The sequence below is a fragment of the Grus americana genome, chromosome 3 (assembly GCF_028858705.1).
Source record: "Grus americana isolate bGruAme1 chromosome 3, bGruAme1.mat, whole genome shotgun sequence".
Taxonomy (NCBI): Eukaryota; Metazoa; Chordata; class Aves; order Gruiformes; family Gruidae; genus Grus; species Grus americana.
In genome coordinates, this window is record NC_072854.1 from 10535996 (window position 1) to 10563711 (window position 27716).

The following is a 27716-nucleotide window of genomic DNA, read 5'->3' on the forward strand; positions in this document are numbered from 1 at the left end:
TCCCTAGCAGAACACCCCTGTGATGGAGAACAACTGGCTTTATATAGAAAAAAACCCCACATTTTCCAGCAGGGATTTATCTCCCCCAAAAGCAAATCACTGTCGCTAATGAGCACTGTCGTTTACACGCCAACACATTGACCGCCAGTAAAAAACAAACCATCAAAAGCAAAATCTCTGGTCTAAGCCAATCCAGCCATGAAGCCAAAGTTCGGTACCAAAAGCCACTGAGGTGCAGCAGAAACGCTTCCTGGCATCCAAAACATGCCTTGGCATGGATGCAAGGCTTCTCTGATTTAAAGGCATAATTTATACTCAGCTCCTGAGTTACTAAAATCCTGTAGCCCTTTCAGGATGGGTCAAAGCACCTCACTTTATGTAGGGGTCTCCAAGGGTGGGTTCAGCCGTTTGCATGGGAAACGTCTGTTCCCGGAGGATCTGGGCTCCCTTAATGGAGCGGGGAGAGGCAGGTGATCCAGGGAGTGATGGACCTCGCTGGGAAATCAGTACCAAAGGAAGGCAGGGTGGAGCTTAACTCTTCTGTAGAGATTATTTGGAAAAAGAAGAACCCAAGTGAAATGTCTCCTCCCTGGGGAGCTCAGGACCTTTGCTTCTCTCCAGACACACCAAGGACAGCTGTGTGATGGCTGTCCTGATGCCAGGTGCCCAGTGTGCCTCGGAAATGGGATTTTGTGCAGGAAAGGGAGAAGACCCGCCAGCCAGTACCTCCTGCATGTCATCGGCAACAAGGCCAGCACTTTGGACCACATGGAGCCAGGGCATCCCCAGGGCAGCCCCAGCTAACACCTTCCAGGGCTGTTCCCATCTCTGTTGAGAGCACAAGCTCGATTTCAGCCCTGACTCTCGCTTCAGCCTCCAGTTAGAGGGACCTTCTTTCCTGTCCCCAACAGCAGACTCACAAATCTCTCCCCAATGCAAACAGGCCTGGACCAGATTATTTCAACCCCTCGTGACCACAGGTCCTCCACCCCTCACCTTCCCCCAGGAACCCATTTTTCCCACCACAAACCCAGGGCATCGATTTGAAGGTAGCGAGAGAAACTACTTTAACTCAAAGAGCGTTCCCACCTCCCCTCTGCCCCACCGCTGCAGCCGGAGGGGTGATGCTGGCCTGACCCCTCTGCCGCAGCCACCACTCTTTCCCACCCATGTCGTCCCCCCCACCGAGACAATTTTGGCCAGACGTTTTCCAAAACCTTTGGGAAAGAAGTTGTCAGCTCAGCTTGAGCAAACCAAGCATGTCAGGCAGAGCTCGGAGGCTGAGCAGGCATCCCCCAGGGGCTCTGCCAGGCTGTGTGCCCCCCTCCCCAGGGGAGAACAGGTAAGGCACGGAGATGGGGGCAGATATGAGCCTGGCCTCCCACTGCAGCGCAACACTCCAGGCTGAGCCCCAGGAAACCCGGCATGGGTGGTGGGGGTCGCTCTTTCTTTGAGAGGGTCTGAGGGGGGGCCAATCTGCAGCCTCGCTGTTGGGAGGGGCATCCCCCATCCCTCCTGGGCTCATGCCCAGGGCGGCCCCGGGAAGGCAGGGGACACCTGCTCTGAGCTTGACTTTTGGAAAGGCACACATCAAAATGTGTATGTGTATATATATATATATTTTTTATATATATATTTATATTTATATATATAAAATGGGGCAGGGCTGCTGGGCGGGGCAGGGAGGCAGGCAGGAGGGGGAGAGCTGCAGAAATTGCTACCTGCAGCCACACGTCTCCACGACCATGTCCTCGTACTGTTTGTAAACCACATTGTTCCCGGAGTCTATGTAGAGGATGCTGATGGGGCTGAGCTTGGAGGGCACGCAGCAGCTGGGGGGGGTGGACTCCGGGTCCATGGAGTTCATCAGGGTCTGGATGATGGCATGGTTGGTGGGCTCCAGGTGAGAGCGCAGGGGGAAGTCGCAGACCCCCTCGCAGTGATACGCCTCGTAATCCAGGGGGGCGATTATCCAGTCGTCCCAGCCCAGCTCCTTGAAGTTCACGTGCAGGGGCTTCCTGCTGCAGCGGGTCTTCGCCTTCTTCCCGTGGCCTCTGCCCCCAGACCGGGCGGCGATGGTGGTCCGTCTCTTCCTCCGCTTGGGGTACACCTCCTGGCCTGGATCGGGGGGCCCCAGGAAGGGGGGGCTGCCCAGAGCCTTGATCTTATCCCGGATCTCCTTGAAGAGGTTCTCCTTCCTCTGAGTGCGGGAGAAGGCCACGAGCAGGGCTTGCTCGTGGGGCTGCGGCCGGGGCTTGCTGAATCCCAGCTGCCGGGGGGGCAGGAGCCGTCCTGACTGATCCGAGACGATCCTCAGCAGGAAGCACAGCAGCTTGCTGGAGGGAGATCTCTCCCTCCAATCCCGCAGGGCTTCCCAGACATCAAACACCTCCCATCTGGAGGAACCCGCGTCTAAAATGTCTGCAGCCCTGGAGTCCAGCAGCTGGGGCTCCTCACCCTCCTGGCTTGGGCAGGTGGAGAGGAGGAGGTGGTGGAAGGTGCCTTCGGGGGACAGGGCCAAGCTCTGGTTTTCTGGGAGGGAGCGTAGGACCCGCAGCTCTGCGCCTGTCACCTCCTCCGTCTCGGGCAGGCTGGAGATGTCGAAGAGGTACCGCTGCTCGGGGGCGGACAGGGAGGCATCTGGAAGAGATAAAACAAAAAAATAAAAAAAACAACAAAAAAGGAAAATTAAAAAATAAAAACTCAGTAAGCTGAAGCCAAGCTCTCATTACGGAGGCACAAGGGACACAGAGCTAACAGGGCAGATCATCGCCTTGCAGCAAGGCACGCAGAGCATCCCAGCAGGGACACAGCCTGTGTGCCCTGTGGCCTGGAGCATCACCCTGGCTGGAGACATGGAAAAAAAATGGGGAGGAGAAGGCGGGGAGACAGGGAGGAATCTCTCCAAGCAAGTGCATTCTCATCAGCACTCTTCCCTGCGTCCCAAGGTGACTTCTCTGCCTCCTCCTGGGTGTTTCAGTGCCCCAACTGCATCACTATCCTGCATCATTGTTTTGGCATGGAAAGCCCCATCTGAACCATCCCCAAGCAGCAGGTTATCACCGATTTTTTCCACCCCCCCCCAGTAAAATGCTGTGAAAAATCTTATCTTCCCTTGCAGGCACACCGATCAGGGATGCAGATGCTATGCCAGAGGGCGTCTGATAGAGGCACTTCCAGAAGCTGAAAGTGAGCCCAGATTGAATTTGTCACTATTTTGGTGGATCTAAAGCCCAAACACAGACTCGCGCAGTTTCTGGCAGTGATTAAATATACTCAATATGAATTAAAAAAAAAAACGACACCAAAAAAAACAAACAAAGGAGGTGGGGTTGGGGAGAAGAGATGAATGAGTTCTGGGAGGGTTGTTTTTTATTTTCCTGTCCTCTAACAAGAAACCTGAGCTGGGCACGCTGCAAACATTGCTGCTGTGCCCGAATCCCCTGACCCACTGCTGGCAGACCCCTGCCCGACACCTCCACACCGCAGCCCTCTCCCGCGGGCAGCGCCGCCGGGCTGCAGCCCGCACTGCCCGCCAGGTGGGCAAGATTTTTCTCCCTGTCATTTGCTATTATTATTATTAATATTAAAATTATTATTATTATTAATATTAATATTATTTCAAAAGCAGATCTGTGAGGAGCAGATAAGGAGATCCCTTTGAACAGTTCATCTGCTTTCGTTTTGTGCTGAAACTTCCCAGGACCTGTGCAGTTTTCCCCCGGCTCTCCCAAGCCGGGCACTGCCCACTCTCCCATCGGAGCATCCTCCCCCCGTCCCGTCTCGCTCCCCCGACGTTTCCCCACCAGCTTTCAGCAAAAATCTCCCTGCAAAAGCTGCCGGCAGGATACGGCTCCTGCTGGGTTTGGGGATGGGGCTTGGGGACGGGGTTTGGGGGGCTGCGGGGGGCTCCGCACCACCAGCCGCCGCTTTCCCACCCCGGGGCAGCCGGCGACAGGCACGGCGGGGGGGGGGGGGAAGAGCAGGGGCTGCTTTTCAGTTTGTCTCTTCATTTATTCGATCGGGATTCTATTTTTTTTTCCCCCAGCCGAGCTAACTTCGCCAGCAGGTCCCAATGTATATATATATGCACGCATATATAAAAATATATCGTTAAGTGCGTATATGTGTTTATTTGATTATTATCATTAGATCCGTGGGCATGAAGGGGCCAAAGGAGGAGGAAGAGGGAGAAGGGGACCGCGATGCCGAGCTCAGCCGGCTCCGGAGCACCGCGGCAGCGCGGGGCTGAGCCGCCCCTCACGGGGCACCGCGACGGGACGGGACGGGGAGGGAGCGCGGCCGCGCTCCCTCCCCGTCCCGTCCCGTCGCGGTGCCCCACGGAGTTTTTCGGGTGCAAAGGCTCTGGCGGGGCTTCTCCCTCCCGGTCCCAGGGATGCTGCTCGGAGAAGCTGTCCCCATACTGCGCCGGGCAGCGCATCAGGTGGCGGGGGATCCCGAGAGCTGCCCGCACCCCTGCCCGCCCTGTCTCGGCTGGGCTGTAACTTGCACCCCATTTCCAACAGCATCTCCAGCCCCCAAAGCCACCCTCGACCCCGACTGCATGTGCAAACCCCATCACCATCCCCGACCCCACGCTCATGCAGAGACCCATACTTATCTCCATCGGCAACACTTTTCTCCAGCTCCTTTGCTATCCCCATCGCAAGTCCAACCCTATGCCCACACACAGCCCCATTCCCACCCCGTCCTCATCCCCATTCCCATGCTCAAACTCATGCACAGCCTCATCCCCGTTAAACTGCTGCACAAGCTCCAGCTCCGACTGCTACCCATCACCACTCCACACAACCACCCGTGCTCAAACCAATGCACAACCCCATTCCCCAACCAACCCCCAAGCCCCATCCCCATGCACAACCCCAGCCCCAACCCCAGCCCAGGCACAACCCCGCGCTCAGACCAACGAGCAAGCTCCATCCCCGTGTACAACCACGTCCTTACACGCTCAAAGTAATGCACAACCCCGTCTCCATCCCCAAACCCGTGCAGAAGCCCCATCCCCAAACCCGTGCAGAAGCCCCATCCCCAAACCCGTGCAGAAGCCCCATCCCCATCCCTCCCGCCCAACGGCGGGTCCCGGCGGGGCAGCCCGTCCCGTCCCGGCTCCCCTGCCCCACCGCGGGCGTTGCGCTGCGCGGCGCTGCGCTGCGCGGATGGACGCGCGTCCCGCACTCACCGCTGCGCTCCCGTTCCGCGAAGCCCGTCACCGTGTCGGCGCGGCGGCCGGGAGCGCGGCGGGCGGCCAGGCGCTGGTAGAGGGCCACCATGTAGTGGTGCGGCACCACGGTGCCGTTGCGGAGAGCCCCGTCCCTCCGCGGCGGGGAGGAGAAGGGGGAGGCGGCGGCGGAGGAGGAGGAGGAGGCGGAGGAAGGCGCGGCTGCCGAGGGTCGCTGGGGAGCGGCCGCCGACGGGCCGCGCACGGCGGCGGCCTCCAGCCCGCGGCGGAGGCGGCAGGCGCCCAGCAGGCAGAGGCAGAGGGCGGCGGCGGCGGCGCGGAGGCGCATGGCGGCGGCCCGGTGCTCGGCGCTGTGCTGCTGCCGCCGCCGCTCCCCGCCCGCTTTTGAACATCGTCTTCGCCCGCCGCCGCCGCCGCCGCCGCTGCCGCCGCCGCCGCCCGCCGCCGCCGAAGCGCCCCCTGCCGGCCGCTCGCCCCTCCCCGCCGAAGCGCCGCCCGCGCCCCGGCCCCCGCCCCGCCTCTGCCCGCAGGTGAGACCGACCCCCCCCTCCCGGGCCGGGCCCCCCTCCGCCCCCGCTGGGCCCCGGTGCAGGGGGCACCTGCGACCCCGGTGGGGGCCCCCGCACCCCTATTTGGAGGGGGAACCTCCGTCCCGTAGCCCCGTGCTGCGGGGGTCACCGCGGCCTTATTTTTTTTTTGGGGGGGGGGGGGGCAACTCTTATTTTGGAGGGCGGCCCTGGGTCCCGAATTGGAGGGGGGGGCACCGCCACCTCTGTTTGCAGGGAGCTCGTATTTCTGTCACGGAACCCCACACCCCATACTGAAGGGAGAACCTTCACCCTGGGTGGGGGGCACCCGCCACCCCGTATTTTGACAGGGGGACCCCGGTCCCATACTGGAGACGGGGCAGCCCCGGCTCTGTTTTGGAGGGAGGAACCGACACCCCGCGTTTTGGACGGCACCCCGCGCCCCATATTGGAGAGGGACACCCCACCGCTATTTAGGAGGGGGGACCCCCGCCCCGGTGTAGGAGGACCCCGCTGTCCCCGCGGGGGTGGTACCGGGCGGCGGGGCCGGGCCGGGAGCGGCCGGGGGAGCGCGGAGCGACCCGCTGCGGGGCGGCCCCGGGGGCCCGGGCTCCGCGCTGCTCCGCGCCTCCATCAGCCCCGGTAATTCCGCCTCGGGAGACCGACACCGGAGCAAAACAAAGCCCCGGCCGGGCTGCGGGCTAATGTTTTGCCTTGCAGAGAGGGTTTCCTTGGTAAAATTCAGATGTTTCCTTGGGTCTCGATTAAAATAACAAAGTGGGGTATTTACTAGGATGTTATTTCAAGTCTCTTAAGTCCCTGGTTATGTCTGTTGCGATTTCTCCGCAAATACAAAAACAAGTGCTGCGATGATTTATTTGAAGGAATGTAGGTATTTCGCCAAAACAAGCACAGGTTTTTTTTTTCCATCTCCCCCCCCAAACAATCGCTTCTCACGAGCATTTGTCACTTCAGCCTCTCAGATTTCTTTCTGCTGTAATTTTACAGGTGCTTTGTCACAATATCGCGAGCGGGTTTCTAATGCCAGCCAGCGGATTTGCTCAGTACGTACACATAGCGCCAAGCCATGGAGGCAGCTCCCGTGACAACGTCCTGAGAAATCCCCGTCCCACGCGGTGTGGGATGGCTTGGCCCCAAGCCATTTGCACGCCTCGCACACCTCGCACAGCACCTTGCGCGGCATTTGCACGGTTCGCACGGGGCTTGCACAGCCTTTGCATGGTGTTTGCATGGCTTGCACAGTGTTTGCACACTTCGCGCAGTTTGCACGGGGCCTCGCACGGTGCCATTGGCACCACCCAACCAGCAATTCATGGCCACCGGGAGCCCTCACCTGGCTGGGGCAGGAGGCAGAGGAAGGGCCGGCAGAAGAAAGCTTCATTAACTGTTTTTCTTCTGCCAGCCCCTTATTAAATCCAGCCTGATGCTGTTCAGACACTAAAGGTCACTTTTAAAAAAAAAAAAAAGCATCCAATAAGACCTTCCACTCCCCAGACACCCTGCTCCCCCCTGGGCAGGGTGCTGGGACCCTGGCTGGGTGCCCCCGCAGCACCGGCGCAGGCGGCAGCAGGGCTGAGCGCTCAGGGGAGCCTTTTTCGAAGATGGGAAGGTTGAAATTCCCTGTCCTGTCCTGCACATCCCAATCCCATCTCTGGACCCGTGCCCCGGACTGGGACTCTCCGCTCCCCTGTGCCCCCACTGTGGGGTACAGCAGTGGTCCCCTCCCCAAGGAAGGGAGCAAAACAGTGGCAGGATGGAAGGATGGGTTGATAGATGGGAAGGACTGCTGAGCTACAGAAAATGGGCAGACAAGTCCATCCATAAACCTCCGGGCTTCTTGCAACTGTTTCTGGAGCCTCCTGCCTGGATTCCTCTTGCGCAGCCACTTTCATGGGAAACAGCGAAAGGTACAAAAAAGGTGAGTGCAGGCCTTGCCCCGGGCCACTCGGGTCTGTACATCGTCCCGCGTGTTGGGTGCGTGTACCTGCCACACGTGAGGAACCCCGGGCTTCTCCAAATTCCTGAGAACTGGAATTGTCACTGCATTTTTTCCATGTATCTTTTAAAAATTAAAATGATATTGATACAACAGCTGGCTGTGGCCCCTGTTTTTTCTTTCCCCCTAACTTTTTCACCCTGGTACCAGTCCTCAGCCCCCAGTGTGGACAGCAGGGCCAAATGCCTGCTTGGTGCAAGCTGGCAGAGCTGAACAGTAGGTTCCTCCACAGTGGTTCATACCACACCATCCTCGTCCCCGTGCACAGCCGTCCCCGTGGCGGAGCCGTGTGTTGCTGAGTGATGAGAGCCACATCCCTGTCCTCACTGTCTGTGTGGAGACCCAAACACAGGCACGCACATACCCACACAACCCGAGCGACACGTACACACATGTCTGCACGCACCAGGCACACATGTCCTCACCAGCTGGTGCACACACACACACGCGCACACGCACGGGTACACACACACACACACACACGGGTACACAGACCCAAGAAGCAACTCCTGCCTGGCTGTGCCGGAGGGGAGTCGTGAAATCCTGCAGCCCATCCTCTCAACCACACAGTGTCTACTGAGGTGCATGAGCGCTGAGTTTCCCATCTGTTCTCCATTGCAGCTTCATCTAAACCCTTTTGGGCTTTCTTGAATTTCCATCAGCCCAGCCCAGTCCAGCTGCAGGACCTTCCCAAGCCGTCCCAGCCCTGCGCAGCGGCACGGCAGCTCCTGCCCCCAGCCCTTCCCTGCTCCGAGGACAGGCTCCCTTCTCTCCCAGTGCAAACCTTTTGTGCATAATTTCACGCTGGCAAAGAGCCACCTTCTACCAGCCCCCTTCCAAAACCAAATTAGCACGCTGCTGCAGCAGCAGAAATTGGAGAGGAAAGGCTGGAGTTTTATTTTACAACTCAATTAGCAAGTTTATACAGAAAAAACACCCATATAACCAAGGGAGATTTTATGTCCATTTGGCTTCACCAGCAAATAGACTTGCTCCTCTTGAGGGCACTCCCCATTGCTGTGAGTACAGCGATGTCCTCCTGCCCATGGTGGCCCTCAACCAACATGGTGATGCTGGCTCCAGCCCTGCTCACTTGCTCCATCTCTCTTTGCTCTTACACTTACAAATCCTCTGGGTACCTCCAGCACAGACTGAAAAACACAGTTCTGAGACTGTCCTGTCACCCTGTCCACTAAGTATTAAACGAACCAGAAGTCTGCCAGAACCTAAGATGAAGATGAAGGGCCACATTTGCCTCTAATTTTTCCCTAAGAACCTGTCCCGAATAATATGAAGCCAATGGCTGTATGCCAGGGAGGGATCCTGATTCCCATACATTAACAGCTCACACCATGTCCCACCATGGTCTCTCCCTTCCTTCACCAACAGGCCCTTCTAGGCGGGTTTTTGGAAAGAAGGGGGCAGTCAGCTCTCTAAGCCTGTTTTTTTCCACTGGGAACATTTTTTGAATGCTCATTCCTTCAGGACGAGGAAGACATCATTCCTGCCTGGCTGAGACTTGGGCTTGTCCCCTCTGTTGCAGTCTCCCTCCATTCCTTCTCTTGATCCCCAGCACTGTCCTGCTTGCCCTCCTGCATTGTCCATGGTGATTGGGAACCTTTGTGTGCGGAGCACAGATTCATTTCCATGCATGAGGTTGAGTCCTGGGCAGGGTGGACTCAACCATGGTTGCGTCCTCTTTTGTAACTGTGGGCAAGGTGCCAGCCTGGGACTCTTGCCTGCCAGAGAGGGGCTGCCCTGCAGATGCTCTTCAGCAAAGGAAATAAAGGGGTATTTGATTTAACCAAACCCCACCAGCTGTGGAAGACCACTTCTCAAAGAAGGAAACTGAGGCAGAAAGGAAATCCTCAAGCAATAACCATGTACCTGGTGTCATAGCCACGTTCCCACAGCCCTGTACCTCCACAGATGTTCACCTTTCCTGTCATCAGCACTTTTTGATGGAATAAAAATAAACTGCAGTGACAAGCCCCCTCCACACTTAAAACTGGAGGTGTTTGTGGCTGTTTCCATTAGCTAAGCCAGTGAGACTCAACCAAATTTGCAAGTCTTGAGCAAGTTCAGAGCGGTCAGAATATTGATGCTAGTGGTTATTTGGAAGAATATGTTTTCATGTAGTGACCACACAAGAAGCCTCTTGTGGTTTCACTTAACAAATGTCTTCTAGCGAGATGGCTACAAGTGACAGCAAGGCCAGCTCAGCAAGTAAGCAAGCAACAACATCATTTTCTTTCCAAATCTTCCAGCAACTCCTTCCAAAACTTACTTAAACTGAAGCCAAGCTGAATTCTCCCTGATTGTCTGCACAGGGATAGCCAGGGAAGATAAGACAAATCAAGGTACAAAGTCCATGCATGAAACGTCAGAGGATTCAAAGACCCCATAGGGCTGCTTCCTTCAGGCCCAGAGACCTTAACATCATCGCAATCTGGACGTCTAAAGCTATGCTTGTCTCACATCATGGTCTGTTTGAACACTATACTCTAGCTAAGGGACAGGAGACTTAAGGAAAAGCTTTGCTGAGAGTTCAATCCTTCTGGAAACATAAAAGCTTCTTGGATTAGACTTTCCATTCCTGTGGGGGGAAATTGTCCTATTCAGCATCCGGTTGACAGGGTCTGGCATAAGCCACCTGAAGATAGCAAGTCAAAACAGAGTTGAGTGCTCAGACAATTTTTTAAAAAGCCCATTTGCTTTTTGAAAAGTGTAGAGTCAGCAGGTCATCTGTCAGTGCACTACGCCACAGATGCAGAGTCGGGGTGATGGCTCATCCCAAGTGTCCTTATGGTGGTAGTCTAGGCTAGCATCCAGTTGGAAGGGGTACGATTCACCTTGCTTCATTTTAGCTTCTTTCTCAGCCTAATTAATCACTTTCCTCCCATTAATAGTTACGGAGAGCCGTACCTCCAGAAGGTGATTCCTACAGTGTTAACCAAGGAGCCCAGCTAAGACAGCTGTTACAGAGGTTTTGGTCTTCCTGTGCAGAAAGACCTCAGCTGCCTCCCTACCCCTGGCTGTCCAGGTGAGATGTCACTCAGGGAAGTGCTCTCCTACAGCTCTCCTCAAGCTCTGCTCCATGCTTCCGTATTTTTACATATTTCACCCTTTGACCTCCATTCAGTCCCTTTTTCTCTCATCTGTCTCCCAGATTATTGTGTTTCTCCCCAACTTCTTGTCCTCCAGCTCCCAGCCCCATTACAAAGGCTTCTCAGATTTGGGAGGTATCAGTCAATCCTGAAGGGGAGACCTGGCTGGGAGAGTGTCTGCCAGCGGGCACTCAAAGGAGTGTCAGAAAGGGACCAACGCACACAGTACTTCACCCCGATCTATCCATTCCCAGCTATTCCCAGGAGACCCCTTCTCTGCCCGCTCCCCATCCCTCTGAGCCAGCACTGCTCATGGCTGTTGTGTCATCCTCAATTCTCTGCCACTTGAGACAGAGAATTTCTCTGTACCAAAACCAAGGGCTTTTGTTTTCTGCTGTAGACCAGCCAAATGGAGCTAAACTCTCAAGTCCTTAAGGTCAGCCCAACAGCTCACCAGTGACAGCAGTCTGGCAAAGAAAGTCCTTTCCCCAAGAAATGATTTCCCTCTCTTTTGTGATCATCACCTTGTGCAGGAATCAACAGGTGGATGCATCCTACCTAAGTGCAGCTAACAACGCAAGGTACCTAGCTTGAGGTATCAACTTTGGTTTCCTTGATAGTTACTCTGAGGACACCGACAAGCCACGGGGTCAGCTGAGGCATGCAGAGGGCGAGAGCAGACCTGCCATCACCTCAGCTGCATCCCAGTCCCCTTCACTCCTCTGTGCCTGCCACTGTGCCGGGCTGGGAGGAGGAGAAGTTATGGAAGCAAGTGGGTGTCTGGGTGGGGGAAAGGATGTGGTCCAAAGTCCTGTTTGATGTCAGCTTTTCATGGTCCGGATCACTTCCCTCAAAGACTGTGTCTTTCTGATCTTCTTGCCAGGGCAGTATGTCCTTCCATGATGGAGGGAATGTGGGTGATTTGGACCGGGCACCTGGCATTTAGGAGAGATGCTTCACCTAAAAGGCCCCACAGAGACCAGCATAGACCATGAGGCAAACTGAGCAGCTCATAAACCACTTTTTATCACCACTGGCCTCCTGTCCAGTTCTGCATTTTAACCCTACAATTTCCGCTTTCCTTTTCCATCTTGCCTCTTCCGACTTTTTTTTGTAGACATTTCATACCCCGGGCCTCTTTCTCCTTCAGCTGTTGAGTAGCATGAGAAGCTCAGAGGAGAAGAAACCATCCCACAAGGCGATCTGGGTGGCTGCAGTGGGGCCCAGCACCAGCAGAAAGCGGAGTACCGGGGGTGTCCCGGCGTGCAGGCAGGGATCACTCCCAGGGCAGGAGCACCATCTCCCGGCGAAGGGATTTATAGCAGCAAGCCTCCCTGTCCCGAGGTACAGATGACGTGTGGAAGGCACTAGCAGTTTGGAAGATACTTTGGTTTCTCTCCCCTTAGGCTGTGAAACATATGTAAAGCAGCCCGCTATAAGTATGTACCGTATATAAGAGGGAGATGGAAAATTGGCTGTGGACAGGAATACTTTATGTGGGCACATCCCTTCTTCTTTGTGCCATGCTGTCAGAGGGATTTCTGAGTGTGTAAGAGTTGCAGGATCAGCTGTTACAGAGCTCTTACTATAGGTGCACCAGGTGAAGCTCCAACTTATTTTGCATTGCTCCGACTCTGTCTCAAAGAGCTCTCAAGTTGATAACATGAGGAAATCACATATTGCTTAAGGGTCCTTTGCATAGTTTTGCTATTTAACTCAGAACAAGATTTTTGCCCGCATATTTTTGCCTAGATAGATGTATTAAGAGAAGATAGGTGCAGTACATTAAATCCTGTATTCGCTGCACATTTATTTAGTGCTCCCACTAAAGTTAAAGGCAGGCCTCTGGGCAGTGACAGCTGCGTGGCTGAAGCATTTGATACACGTTACTGGATGGGATGTCAAATGCCCTACTAGCAACACTCTTGCTTTCCTAATATGTTACAACTATCTACAGCTCTTCGCGGAGGTTGCAAGTTGATGTGGGCTGTGCAGGCATCCGTATTTAGGTAACATACATTTCTGCCTTTAATATTTGATGCGGGCAACATTCTGGCTTTGCCTTGCCCACCTGCTTGTTCCTACCCGCCCAAACACTCACGTGCAGGTTCAGGCACCTGAGACCATCTAAGATGCTTAAACATGAGCATCTGGTGCCACCTGAGAAATCTGGACCTCCAATTGCTGTCTCAGAAAAGACGGGGGACTGTCCTAAGACCTTCTGCCTCATCTGCCAGCACCATGTGGATGTCTTGGGTGCCCTGCAGCCTGCACAGAGACCCCAGGTGCCTATTTTAGCACCTGAGCAAAGCACTTTCCCTTATGAGAAGAAAAAACTATGTAAGATGGGACTTGCTGATATTAAAGAAATCCTTGAAGAGCACACCACTGTGGCTCACTTCAGCAGTGTATGGGGAGCTCTGCCTGTTTCTGTGGTTCACACGTTGATGCCACCAGGTTAGTAAGTCAAAACATGTCATTTTGGGCTCCTCACTCTGTGCCCAGAAGGAAAGTGAAGCTTGAAATGATTGGATATGACTGGCTCCTGTATGAAACAAAATGCCTGGTAGGCAGCTGCCTGTTTGCTAACAAGCCCTTTGCACTTGGAACAAGGAGGTGTTAAATAACAATAATAAATTATAATTTTATATATATATAAACAAAGTAATGCACAAATGCTCACCACATGTGGAAGGGAAAAAACCCCAAAGCCCAGTCTGTTTCCAAGAGAAGATAGTTGCTGCATTCCCCCTATAGCCGCTGGAGAAAAGTAGGCATTTTTAGAGCATAAATCATCATGTCTTGAAGTGAGCACCTGAAACAGATCCTAGTGCTCCCAGAAATGTGTCCCAGAAACACCCTTTTCTTCACTGACTACAAAGCAAGTCTACCAGATCAGCACAGAGGAAGATGCTGAGTAGGTCAAAATCTAATTTTAAGCAGGAATAATCTCACTGTGTGTAACTGGATAGGAAAACTGTTACTGCTTTACTACACCTTTATGATAGCAACCACTAATATCTTCCTCAAAACCCACAGATTTCAGAAGCCGATGTGCATGACCTGGTGAAACTCAGAGACTGACTGCCAGCCACCTTCTAAATAAGAGTCAGAGCATCTGACTTAAAATATTTGTTGTAAAACATCTGCGAGCAAAACTCAGCTCCTGGATTAAATAGCATTGATAGGACAAGGGGTAATGGCTTCAAACTGAAAGAGGGCAGATTTAGATTAGATGTGAGAAAGAAATTCTTCACTGTGAGGGTGGTGAGGCACTGGAACAGGTTGCCCAGAGAAGTTGTGGATGCCCCATCCCTGGAAGTGTTCAAGGCCAGGTTGGATGGGGCTTTGGGCAACCTGGTCTAGTGGAGGGTGGAACTAGATGGTCTTTAAGGTCCCTTCCAACCCAAACCATTCTGTGATTCTATGACCTGAAGAGATATTCACCTTCCTACTACTGCTGTGCATGAACAATTGGTTAATGAGACAGGTTGTACTGGTCACGCTACGATACAGAGGCATACTTTCAGATCTCCTTGGACAACTGGGTGACCCTATCCTGGCTTGCTGTCACCAAGAAATGTTTGGGTCATTGTAATCTCTCTCTCCTACAATCTGTCAAATTACTTATCTTGAATTAAAACAGAGCAGCAGAACTAATGCAACTCAATTTACCAAAATATCTGTATTGTACTTCCCTTATAGTTCCATCCCACACTGGATGTTCATGAGAAGTGACTGACCTACTGGCAAGCCAAACCAAACAGGTACCTGCCGAGTTTATGCTTCAGTCTTTCCCTTAGAGGGACACAAATGCCGGCCCCTCGCCTATCGAGCTGCCAGGTTTTTACAATAGTTGGAGGAGCTGAACGTTGTCCAGCCATCTCCTCTTCTGTTGTATGTGGTTAAAATTGGCCATCGGGTTACTATAACGTTATTAGGCGGGGAGCAGACACTTAGACTGGCATACACATGGAGTGACAGACAGAGCAATTGCATACACTTTTTTTTAGGAAGAGATGCTGAAGAATAGCATACTAACACTCTTTCGCCTCCTACCTCCTTCTCTTTTTCTTGTTAATTCAAAAAGTTGAAATTTTTCCATTTGGGAGAATTTCAGTCAGGTCCAGAATCACTCATAAAATGGAGGAATTGTTCCAACAATGTCCCTGAAAAGTTTCCTAATTTTAAAAAGAAATCCAGGAACAAAATCTGGCCAGCTCTAAGTCAACTGGCTCGAACTGCGTTACGATGGGTAGTTCAGTAGAGGAGCCTGGGTCTCTGTGAACCTCAGCCTTTTCTTACTCCTGCAGGCAGGGTCTTCATAAATGGAGTCATCTCCACGTTTCACGCAGGTAATGAACAACCAGGAGCCAGCACCAAAGCCAAGCAGACCTTGGGCTCTTGTTTATCTCCAACCAAATAAATTAGCATGGATATAAGCACCCCCAGAGCTCATTTGATGGGAGGGAGGGAAACCAAGGTAAAACCCTTGGGCAACAGCTTAGGTCAGGTGTGTGGTGAAGATATACTTGAAAAACTTGGCAACATAGTTTGGTGTCTGCCTGGAAATGTGTGAGATAACTGACTGTGCCTTCACTCTTCCTTGACCTCTGGAAGTACTTTTTTTATTGCACCTATGTAAGAGCCAACTACCCCAAAACTACCCTTTGTCTTTGGAAAGATAAATCTACTATATCTACTGTAGATGTGGTTTTGAATAATATGGACAATTTTCAGTATTGTAAGGCTTGGTTTTATTAAACTGGGGCAAACCCAGAAATCTCATCTTTTCTTCTTCACTGGCTACCATGAAATTTATCCATGATTTACCTAGGACCCCCAAACTCAAGAGAGGTGGAATTTTAATTCCAGGACTGCAGCAGGTCAAGAGCCAGGTTTATCTTTCAACAGGGATTACCTATGGTTTCTACTAGATTATTCCTGACATGTGGCTCATCATATTACAGGTTAACTGTTTAAGGCGGGGGGGGGGAAGCAAGAGGCATAATGAAGAACAGCAATATAACTCTCCTCTCCTCATAATAAATCTATCCTGAGTTTAGGAGGTGTGTAGATTAAAAGACTGCCTTGACAAGCTATCAACAGCCTTACCACATCATATAACAAGAGCGAACTTTAAATCTACCATTTTGGCTACCTTTGAAACTCACAGAGAAGCCCAGTCCTAATATAAAATCTCCTAGTGGTTCACATCTGGGTTTTGTAATTGTCATCTGAAAACAAATAGTGGTAGGAGTGATAAAGTGACTGGTCATCTCACTGGAATCCTATTACCCTAGTGCAGCCTTTTCCAGTAATTAAATAATATTGTATTTCTCCCAATATGAATCAAGGCTGAAAAAAAGGTTTCATGTTCAGCTTTTAAACTGTGTTTTCATAGCCAATTTATTTTGTTTTTAAGTACATTCCTCTGCCCTTGCTTTTTTTCACACCATTTTTTTACTATACCCTAAGCAGGGCTCTGATTTCTCCTCATTCTGCCATGATTACAGGCAGAGTCCTCCGCCAGGGATTCAAAATTTGGTGGACAAATCCCCCTGGGCTTATAAGGTCACTGTTGTTCGCCTGCTGTCTTGGGGTAGATGAAAAGCAAATCCACAAGCTGCCAAGAATCACACCCAGGCAGGGATGCCATGCTGTGGGAACTGGTCCTTGCTCAGTGGCCGGGAGACAGACATGACCCTCAGACAAGTTCATGAGGTCATACCCTGGCCCTGATGGAGACCTCCTGTCCCCCTGTGCCCTCACGGGGAACGGAGAGGGATCGAGCTGTAGGGATGCAGTCTGTTTGCATCGAACTGAATGAACAGAATGGACAGACCCCAGCCACAAATCACTCAATATTTTAACAGGCTTTGGGAGGTTTTTCTTCCTCACTTTAACCTTTTGTGGGAACTCAGGGCCTGCAGAAGATGGCTGGCAGGCAGTCCTCCAGCACACGTGGTGAACAAGTCTACCTGGTGCAAACCCTCTCCTTCCATGTTCCAGCCAGAGCGGAAGGGACAGGGAGAACCATCCCCTTGACCTCTCAGGTGCTACAGCTGCCCTCCAACACACTTCTCGTCGCTGGTGTTTCCCATTGCCTGCTCACCAAATGGGTCCCCAATTTGGCACCAAGCCGTTCCCCAAGGAGGCCAGGACCTGGTTGTCAGTTATCTCACAGGCATGGGACCATAAGCTCTGCAGAGGACCTGGCTATCTCACAGGCATCAGATCATAAGCTCTGCAGCCACCTCCCAGCTCCTGAGCCATCTGAGCCTGTCCAAGTCCTTGCAAAAAACCTCTTTCATGTGTTTTTTAGGTTGCCACAGGGAGGGCCAAGCGAAGAGCTTTTGAGTTGTGTCTGGTAAAGAACAAATGTGTTTGTGCCCCTTTCTGAGTGCTGGGGAGGGAAATAATTTCTCCTTGTATCTCCTTGCCTGCCCCAGGTCAGTGGATGAAGAATGATCTGTTCTCTGGCAGAAAAGCCCTGTGCCAGGTACAGAGAGGGGTTATGAAGAACAGTAGCTGTAGGCTGCTGATTTCTAATCTTTAGCATTTCTTACTTTCCCCCCCTTTTTTCAGCCCGATCCCACTTGGTCCCTCACAACCTTCTTCACATTGAGGCAGGTGGCTGAGAAAACTCCTCCGGGTTATGTGTCAGTGTAAGCCTCTTACAGTTTAGCTATTGAGAGTAAAACTTTGTATAAAAAGTAAATACAAACATCAGCACTAACTGCAAATGCTGTAATATCTGTAGAAAATCCCGGTGTGACTGGTCCCAGAGTCAGGTTTTGAGCATAAGCTGAGGGTTCGACTGGAGTCAGCGGGATTGCCTGTGCAAGAAAATGGTGCCAGACAGGAGCTGGGCATTTGGCTCCCAGAGGGTGAGACACAGCTGGGGATTGCAGTTAGCACCAGCAACACGTCCCTACTCTATAGGTTGTCTTTGAGTGCTCTCTAGTGGACAGAAAAATGAGTCCAGAGGCAAACAGCGCTGATGCTTACCCGCCCTGAGCTGGTCACGCTTACCTGGGTGTCTGAGGCATTGGGTCTGTAATATCTACACCTCCTGGGAGCAGGGTTTTGGAAGGCGGTTCAAAACAGGGTCGTCTTGATCTGTGACCCTGAAGGGCAGAGGTTTGATGTGGGAGAGATGCAGGGTGACGGGGGTGCACGCCTCATTGGATGTCTGTGATAGGAGCTCAGGCACAGAGCGCAGGGTAACATCCCACCCTTCCCCGCTACGCGGCTTTTCGGAGCTTCTCCTTGTGTTGAAGGGAACACCTGCAGGACCTGCTCCTGCATGTGCAGTCAGCAGGTAGAAGAGCAGATAGGTACTGTGGAAGGAGAGTAGAAACCATTTTTGGTCCCTAAGAGGTATTTAGTGAAAAGGCGGGGGGAGGGGGGGAATTATGGTATCAACTCACTTACCAGCTGCTCCAGGAGCCTTCTGCTCTGAGAGAGCCCTTCCAGTGCCAGACACAGTTGCTCTGAGGCAAGATAGTGCTTGTTTGATAACGCAGAGTGATAACCCACTAGACACAGAGAAAAATCTAAACTATTTCAGTGTGACAAGAAGGGGTTTATCCCATGGAAGTCAGCTCAGGGCACAGGCCATCAGGTGATTACATAGTGGGTGCTCCCAGATCAGCAGGTGTATTACTGAACCCAAATGTTCAAAAGGTGTCCCAAAATCATCAGATTTATCAGGATACTGTATTGCAGCTGGAATTTACCTGCATTAGGTGTCTGAGTTTTGAGTTCTGAAAATAACTCATCACATTTTCCTTTTATTTCTGTGAAATAATGACATCTAAAAATTTTTAGTGATGGTGAAAACTGAAACAGCCACTTAACTTATGAAATGGCTACACCAGTTATGGAGGTTTAATGTATCTCTCCTTAAATTCTTTGTTTAAAACCTGGCTTCTCCATTATGCCCATGGTCTGGAGGCTACTATTTTAGGTTTTCAGGAGGACACTGTCTGTCAGCAAGAGCTCCTCTTACACGGGCACTGCCCAATGCTCAGACATCTTGAACACAAATTAAGATCCTTCAACCACCTGCTGAGCTTAATTACTTGTCTCCCATTCATTCTTCTTCACGTTCTAGAGGCCTTTGACTGAAATCAGACTGGCCTGCTTTGCTTTGAGCATCTTCTTCCACTTGGAGCAGTCAATTTTGACCCTGCCTCATATAGTCAGAAACCACTGAGGCTCTAGCAAAGTACCACACATACCTGTAGTAAAAAACCAGGGGATTGTATATGAGCAGTTATACTATGCAAATTCATTAATAGTTTTGTTACAGAGATGCTACAGCTATGCATAATTTAGGCTACTGAATACTGACTGCATGAATATGTTAATTCAGTTTGTTGAGGGTACAGAAAGGAAGGGGGAAAAAAAAAGAATGGATAAAAATAAACAAACCAACCTGCTAAACCAGTCAACACTGGAGAGTTAAGAGGCAGGAAAAAAGCCAGCAGTCCCAAGGAAAAGAGCCCTTAAACTTCAGAGAATTTCTTTCTCTTTCCTTTGCTCATACACAACTGAAGGCAAGGGAGACCCATGAGGGTGAGAGGAGCAGCTGAGGGTAACTTAAATATTGGTAGAAAATAATAATTTTATTAGTGATGATTGTTACTGGTATTGGTTCTCAGATTTGCTGCACATCCTCCCATAAGCCTTCCTCTGCACATCTCCAACTGATGATCAGCACCACTGTGCCTGATGGCCTGGGTGCAGGATCTGGCCAAAGCTCATCGATGTGCTCTTTTCTGCCAGAAAAAAAAAAAAAAAAAGAAAAAAAATTAGTTCAGTGGAAGAAAATTTCTATGTAGCATCCAAAGCAACATGGGAATCAAACTCCAAATATTCTGGGAGGTTGCTTCTGAAAAAGGCAAGATTTTTGCTCAGCTCCAACAGACAGCTCTAGCAGCATATTAGAATTTTCTTCTGTCAGGTTTGATTTTTTTTTTCCACCTTTTCTCCCAAGATTCACTCAGAAATGCACTCTGCACATTCCCCATGTGATTAAAGACCCTACCCTAACGTCATGGGTAAGTCAATTGACTCTTTGCACAACTTCAGAGATTAGAAAAATGGAGGCATTTGTTTTATTTTCCAAACACATGATGCTTTTGATGATACAGGCTGTGTAGTTATAAAAATGCCACATATGATGAGCTTGCTAAGAAATCAGAAAAACGGGCAGTTCTTGGACTTCTCCACACGCATACCAAGATAGCACACACAAGCTCTCCAGGTCAAAGACAGAGCCCAGCAGCATACTGGGCTGAGCAGACACTTCTCTCTGGGGAGAAAAGCCCCAGTTTTTGAAGCATCTTCACAGGCACTCGGTGACGTTTGGATAGACGCTGCTCAGAGAGTGCGACAAGCACTGCCTCAGTGGGGGCTCATGGCTCAGGTCCTGCTCTATTTTTGCTGTCTCAGGCAGCAAACTGCCAGCTGCTTACTCCTTGTTACTATCTGAATAAATTGGATTATCCAGGAAGCCAACCGAGGATAAAAATACCATTAAGTAATTCATTTAGACATATAACTATTTAGGATATACTTATGCTTTCAGAAACTCCAGCCCAGAGTTTTTAACCCTTCAGAGGCCACATGAGAACAATTCACGTTTCAAAAGCATTTTCCAGTGGTTTGCAGCAATTCTGGCAACCGCGATTCCTGTGCCAGGAGGGCTGCAGCCGTGTGGTGATATTTACACTCTGCTTAACAAAAGGTTTCCAGTGTCAATAGCCAGGGAGAGAAAACAACCAGGATGTAGGAAGGAACTCCACTTATGAAGTCTCCCTTTTCTGTTTGTTTTGACTCATGAGTTTTATGCTCCAGACTTCTTGTTTCAGCAGAAGCAGCAAAAGATCTTTCTGTGTCTGCCACCTTTGGATCACTCTTGATTTTTACAGACTTCCATCACACCCCCAACTCCTCCAGCTGTTTCTTTCCAGGATGAAAAGCCCTAATACACTCACCAGGTCCTCTTTTAGGGGCTGCTCTTCTCTGGGGGGGGGGCGGACCCTGGACCCCACTGCATACCCACTTGGGGTGCAGAGCCTGTTCGGGGGGCAGCTGCACTGATGCAGCTGGTTTCTATTGCTCTTCTAATATTTCCCAGCATCTCCTTAGCTTTCTGCTGTGATATTGAAGCATGAGCAGCAGGCAGCAGAAAGCCGTGCTTGGTGCGGTTTTTTTTTTTTTTCTCGGTGCTTCCCTGCAGAAGTTTTGCACACCCGTGCAGAGGAGCACCGAGGGGGAAAAAAAAAAAAAAAAAAAAAAAAAGCAGCACCCAGAAGCACGAAAAGGAAGCTGGGCTCCCCAGGGCAGCCGTGGGTGTCAGAGAGGGGCAGCAGAGGGAGCAGCTGCTTGGTGCTTTCTTTCCAAAATAAAGCTTGGAGCAAACAGCAAGTCGGAGCACCCCTACGGCCCGGGCAGCGGGGGTTTGCAGCACCCTGCGCCCGGCTGCGCTCTTTGCCCCGGCGGAGGGCAAAGGGCTGCCGCGGAGGAGGCGGCCAAGCACCGGGCTGGTTTTTACTGCAGCTAACGCTCTCGAACAGCATTGTGTCGGTTATTTCAAGGAAGATAGAGGGGTACAAGCTATTTCCAGTTAGGGGGAGGGCACACGGATGTCACCGGGAAAATGTTTTGGTCCCATAAGGAAGAAAAGAAAGAGACGGGAGGGTGAATTAGTGGAGCTTCCGTGCCAAGACAGCCGCCCGTCGGTGTAGTCGTGGCCGAGTGGTTAAGGCGATGGACTAGAAATCCATTGGGGTCTCCCCGCGCAGGTTCGAATCCTGCCGACTACGAGCCGGGTTCTTTTTTTCTCGCCCGGCTCGGACGTTTTCTTCCCCCCGCTCTTCCTAGCTATCGTTTTGCACCAAAGCCGCCCGCCAGCAAACATCCGGCAGGGCGGCCGCTGCCAGCCCGAGGGAAGAGAGGCGGGACCCCGTGACAGCCGGACGCGGCCTCTCCGACCGGGCCGGCGCCGATCCGGAGCGACGCTGCTCCCCGCGCCATGCAGCACAGCCCGGCGCCCGCCGTGCTGGTCACCACCAGGTACCGGGAAGGGGCAACGAGCGGCGACCCTGCCGCCCGCCTCAACTTCGCCAGCCGCTATGGGCGCTGCCGCCGCGGAGCCGCCCGTCGCGGCCTTCCCTTCGCGGGACAGGGCCCGCGCAGCCGTCCCCGCGTCCCGGGGAAGGGAAGGAGCGCGGCGGGCGGCGCCTCACGGGGACCCCGGGGCGAGCGCCGAGGGGAAGCGGCGGGCGCGGAGGGGAGGCTGAGGGAGGTGGCGGAGCTAAGGCGAGGCCGAGGGGAGGCCGAGGGGCGGCGGGCGCTGAGGAGACGCTGAGGTGTGGCGGAGCTGAGGCGAGGCCGAGGTGGGCGGCTGCTTGCTGGTGCGTGGATTTGCCCCCGGGACACTTCGGCGTTATGGAGTTCCACGAGTTACGTGGCATTTCACAGCCGGGAGAGATCGCAGTTGTCATCTCGCCCGTCCCGTGTAACGCTGGCCGTTGAGTCCTTTCCTCCTGTGGTAACTTAGGGTCCTTTCCCTTCCGCGTGGACACAGCTGGGGATGCGACGTGTGCTCCCACCCTCCGGAAACGTATTTTCCTTGTCGATATTTCGAGGCAGGTCGGAAGGAATTAAAATTCTTCCCGAAGTGTAAACCGACATCTTTGAGGCGTGGTGTCGGCAGTGCCTTCAGCTGACCCCTGCGCCCCGTCCCTCCTGTCCACCAGGCTGCAGAGCTTGTTGGGCTTGAAGTTAGGCCAGGGATGGGCAAAATAAGTTTCTTCTGTTTTCCCACCTCTTGAAACCATGCCCTGGGTGGGTGCAGCGGCACTGTTTTCAGTTGCATTGAATTTTTAAAACCTGTATTTTCCTCAATGTGGCAAATGAACCTTCAAGAGAAACGCCTCAAGATGAAAATGCTTGTGGCCATCTTTATAGTGAAACGATGGAGACATCTCTCTCATTTTTTTACCCCCATGAAATATTTGAGACCACGTGAAAGCAGTTTCCTGTCACATGTGACATGAGAAACAGAAGTGTTAATTCAGCAAGATCTTGCCTCACACATTGACCTCCTAGGACATAAGTAGCAACTATTTCAATCATGTTAACTTCAAAGCCCTTATTTTAATCCTTAAATATTTGGCTGTATCAGGACCTGAATTCCTTTTGAGCAGTGGCCTTGAACCTTCAAACGTATGTGACTTAACTCACATGTTTTGTAGAACTGTCTTTATATTAGGTTTAGCCTTGGAAAGGGAAATCTGAACACCTGGATTTATTTTACGGTCAATAGACTTTGACACTTGCAAATTGTCCCACTGGTAGTGGAATGCTTTCAGTGATAATATTGGATATATATGTAGGCGTGGGATTAAGGCTTTAGCAAGTGAATATATTTTCTGTCTTGTGAGATGAGGCTTTGGGCAACCTGGTCTGGTGGAGGGTGTCCCTGCCCATGGCAGGGGGGTTGGAACTAGGTGATCTTGGAGGTCCCTTCCAACCCAAACCATTCTAGGATTCTGATAGCTGTATAGTTGTGATCTTTTTCCCTCTTTATACATACTGGTTTTGGGAATAGGGTTCCTGGTTGCTGTGGTAGTGTAAATTAATAATAATCTGTATACTTGTAGTTAGACTATACAGGGAAATAAAAATGTTTGCTGGCTAATTTGTGTCTGATATTTTGCCTTCTTTTAGTGAACAAACTAGTTGTACAAGTTGTTTCTCCCTTTAGTATGACCTGGGTCGTCAGAGTTTGGTCCCTTTTGAGGTCACCCATGGAAGGAAGAGAGTTGTGGGAGCTTGGTGCTGCTGATCGTGCTGACTTTATCATGGCAAAAAGTACAGAGTCCGCTCTCCTGACCTCCCAGGCACTGGAATAAAGTTTCTCCAGTCACAGCGCCTGCATCCCTTAGTTTGTTTTCTTGCTTAGCAATGGCTACTTTCCCACTCTCCCGTCTTGGCCTTTCAGCACAGAAAACAGATTAATTAAAGCACAAAGCCTCTACATTTTAGCAAATCCAAAGACAGGAATGGAAAACTGTGGAAGCTGCTCTGTCCAGCTGGCCTTTATATAGTCTCCCCTTCCTCCATCCCGTGCCACTCCTGCATGATCTGATTGTGCCAGCACAGTGTTACTGGTATGAATGGTCTTGTGTTTTAGGAAAGTTAACCATGTGCCCAACTCTCCCCTGCACCGTCTGCATTGTATACAAAAGTGTAACTTAGAGATACACAAGCTAGTTTTAAATAAGGAGTAGAAGCAGTAAACCTCTGTGTCCAATTTAAACAACCAGCTTTCTCCTTCTTTTTTAAAGCCACTAGTGTAAAAATAATTGTGTTTGATGTGAAAAATGCAATGAAACTATATTCTGTCTTGGGAGTTGTAGGTGCTGCTTCGATTTGAATAACAACAATAACAGTGTGGAAGGAATTGAAACACTGGGGCTGCTTATTTTGAAACTAAGGCGTTACAAGAACTAATGTGGGCTTCAGATATTACACTGTATCTGTCTCAGCCTCCCTGCTGATTTCTGTTCATTTAGAATCATATTTAAAAAAACACACAGTCTTGTTGTTATGGAAGAGATAATAGTGGAAACAGTGGTTTGGTTTTGTGTATGGGATGATAATGAAAGTGATCACAAAGTATAAAGCAAACAAACAAAAATGTAGCTATTCCCCCTCCTGCTAATAGCTTTCTATTACAGTCATTTTAGCTGAGACTTTTAGCAACTTTAAAAGAAAAACTCTGGGTGTAGGTAAGGTACTTATTAACTTCATGACATTTTTAGAGCTCTTTGATGCAGCAGCTCTTACAGTGAAGTTGTTGTTTCATCTCAGTACATCTATATGCGGTTGGTGTTTTAAGCTAAATAAGGCCATTCAGGAAGGATGGTTTTCTGGTGTTTTTTCCTTTTTTTTACATCAGAGGTGAAAAGCAGGTTAATTTGTCATTTATACTCTGTCTGTGGCAGTGTTAACAGAAATAAATCACTCCAGAGTACCAGCTGACAGACTTGTTTGCTGTCAGAGCTGTGGTCACAACTTTTGAGTAACCGCACATCTGGAGAGCATTTCCTCTGCTGCAGGTATGTTCTAAAAAACCCAGATCCAGCTGATTTTACTGCCAGGTATCCTCTGAGCCAGCATTTTGACTGCCACTGCAGAAGGCGACACTCCAGATAATGACTGTAACTTACGGGTTCGACAAAATGCTGTGTGAAAGCCAGGCACCTATGTATTTGTACATAAGCACTATTGATTCTGTTTACAGCCCCACAACGTGTAACTGAGAACAAAATTTTGTCTGTTAGTGTAAAGTCAAGTCCTGGGCTGACAGAAAGTGAGATCAGAATTGGAGCAAACAGAATGGCGTTCAGGTACCTAGTATAAAATCTTGTTGATGGTAGAGCTGTTGGTAAAGCCCTAATGTTTTAAACATGGCTTGCAAAGACAATTAGGTGCAAAATTTGGCCTGTGCCCTTGTTTGTTGCTATCTAATTTATAGAGAACTCTTGAGATACTCTCTTTCAAAAGCTTTTTATCCAGTTTTGCATTGGAAATTCAGAGGTTGCCTTCTTGGGAAAACTCAAGTTTCAAAAGAATTGGTCAAGTTTTAACATGATGAGAGGAGTCTTTTGAAACTTTGTTGGAAACAAGATTGTTTAAACTTCTTTAAAGTGTATTTTAAGTTCATACGCCTCATGTGTCCTTAGGTGAAGCGCACCTGTGTTAATGAATCTAAACTTCCTAAAGAAAGAGGCAAGAATTCCACAAGACACCTCTGCAATCTACAGGAGGTCCAGGGAAGATGGGACTTGATGTTCCCCATATGACTAAGGTTAAAAAAAAAAAGCAGAAAAAATGTTTAATGAAAAGAAAATTGTTTTTTTAAACAGTCCCTCCTGATTTCATTAAAAAACACTCACCCATACAAAGGACACAGTCAACGTGTTCAGAGAGTATTCAATGCTCTGGATGATAAACTTTCTGATTCTGGCAGAGTATTTGGTTCCAATGACAGGAGCAGTAAGGGTGCGGTGGCTTGGCACAGGGGTAACTCTGGGGAAAGGATCACTGTTTTGGTCTCCAGTCTACTGAAACAGACTGTTTGTTTCATTAAACACACTGTTCTCTTGTGCCACAACAACAGCTGCTCGGTCTTACTCTTGACGCTTGAGCATTATAATATGATCCTGGCATTCCTCTTGCAAAAATGGCATAAATAATTCCTTGGGTGGGAATCCAGGGGGAAGATAACACCATGGTTCAGTGGATCTGAAGCTGGCAGGAGAAGAAAATGCGTTGAGTAATCTGCAGCAGTAGCGCCCTTGTTGCATTTTCCTCCAAGAGGAGCCATGGGTGGTTCTGACTCTTGGCAGCTCTAGAGGTTAAGGCTGTGAATCTTTGTCTGGGTATGATAGGACAGGTAATTTTGTTTCCAGAGGGATTTTCTGTGGGAAAGCGGCGTTACTTTAGCTAGTGTACCCTTTCTGCTATTTGGCAACAAGACTATGAGTCAGACCAGAAGGCAGCTCAAAGACATCATGTACTCCTTTAAATTGCTCAGTCCTGGTAGGTATTTGTCTAATTTTCCTCAAGGACCTCCACAGACAGAAACTGTGTGATTGGCCCAGCAGTCTGCTCCAGCAACTTCTTTCTGTATTTCACGCTTTAACCTAATTTCCTGGCTGGCTCTTACAAGCCTCACGTTGTCCCTGCATTCAAGCAAGCTCCTTCTTCCTTTTGTGGCCTCTTTCCGCTATTGTCTCAGCCATTCCTGGGGATGTCCTAAGACAAAGGAGAGGTGGATAGGGCTTGGCATGAATTGTAGTGAGTAGACCTTTGCTTCAAAACAAGCCATGATGAGAGATCGTGGGGTCTTCTCATCTGCCCTGCTGGGTAGGACAGCACCTTCAACTCCTGTGAGTGAAGCACTGTTCTGAATGAATCCCCATCTTCTGTTCCCAGAAATACTATGTTCCTGGCATTTTGTCTGCAGTGGCCAGTGACAGATGCTCTGGGATAGAATATAGGAAGCAGGCCATGTCCAGCTTGGTATTGTTGCAGAGTAGGAACAGTGCTGGGGTAGGGTCTGTCTGGTGTCCTGCTGAAATGGGAGTCTTTACACTGACTTCCTTGAGCTTTGAACTGGATCCTTGGAGAGAGTCAGTTAAAAGTCTTCATGCCGATGCCTGAACTCTGTGTGTGTTTTCTTTCCTAGGCAAATTCAGAATACGCACACGGGACTGGATTTGTCAGTGCCGGAATACCAGGAAATCCATGGGAAGATGATGTCTGGCCATGTAGAGTATCACATTGTTGTTGTTACCCGACTGGCTGTCTTCAAATCAGCAAAGCACAAGCCTGAAGATGTAGTTCAATTTATGGTAAATGTTTAATCAGTGCTGCATTAATAATCATTTTTTTCTTTCTTAATCAGCTTTGATTATTTTGGTCCTGATGTAGCAGATGCTTTGTCATCACAGTCTCCGTGGGTCAAGGTCCTTGGTAGGACAATGCAGTCTGTACCATTCCTGCAATAGGAATATTATGATGTATTAATTGAAATTTTTATTCCAGGAGCTCAAAGCAACTTTACCTGTTTGTTGTTGCCTTTAAGGCATTTTGCATTATGGGTCAACAAATAGAAACCAATCAAGCTTTTTATAAGTCCTGCTACAAAGTTAGTTACTCTGATATACATATCAGTACTGGGACTTGGTACATAAATATGTAATAGTTTACTTGTATGGAGAGAGAATCATGTGGAGCAATAAGAGGAATTAACCTTGCAGTAGGTTAGCCTTGAC

At 50.3% G+C, this 27716-nt stretch overlaps 2 protein-coding genes and 1 non-coding gene across 3 annotated transcripts in view; 2 read left to right on the top strand and 1 right to left on the bottom strand.

The window, feature by feature from the left end:
• Positions 1-1673: 1673 nt before the first annotated feature.
• Positions 1674-5598, bottom strand: GDF7 (growth differentiation factor 7). Its single transcript, XM_054821550.1, has 2 exons — positions 5201-5598; positions 1674-2640 (listed from the first exon to the last, which is right to left on the bottom strand). The coding sequence occupies exons 1-2, from the start codon at positions 5526-5528 to the stop codon at positions 1718-1720; spliced, it is 1251 nt and encodes a 416-aa protein (XP_054677525.1). The 5' UTR covers positions 5529-5598; the 3' UTR covers positions 1674-1717.
• Positions 5599-21441: 15843 nt separating this feature from the next.
• The window catches only part of HS1BP3 (HCLS1 binding protein 3), a 53735-nt gene continuing 47460 nt past the window's right edge, over positions 21442-27716 (top strand). The window contains exons 1-2 of the mRNA XM_054822017.1: positions 21442-21939; positions 27128-27293. Of these exons, the coding sequence (XP_054677992.1) occupies positions 21899-21939; positions 27128-27293 (207 nt within the window). The 5' untranslated portion in view covers positions 21442-21898. The remainder of the gene's footprint in view (positions 21940-27127; positions 27294-27716) is intronic.
• Positions 21608-21689, top strand: TRNAS-AGA (transfer RNA serine (anticodon AGA)). Its single transcript has one exon. It is a non-coding gene; the product is annotated as a tRNA-Ser (tRNA).

Coding starts and splice junctions, on each gene's coding strand:
- GDF7 (XM_054821550.1), bottom strand. CDS start 5,528: ATGCGCCTCCGCGCCGCCGCCGCCGCCCTCTGCCTCTGCCTGCTGGGC. Junction 2,641..5,200: donor CGCGGAACGGGAGCGCAGCG/GTGAGTGCGGGA, acceptor TATCTCTTCCAG/ATGCCTCCCTGTCCGCCCCC.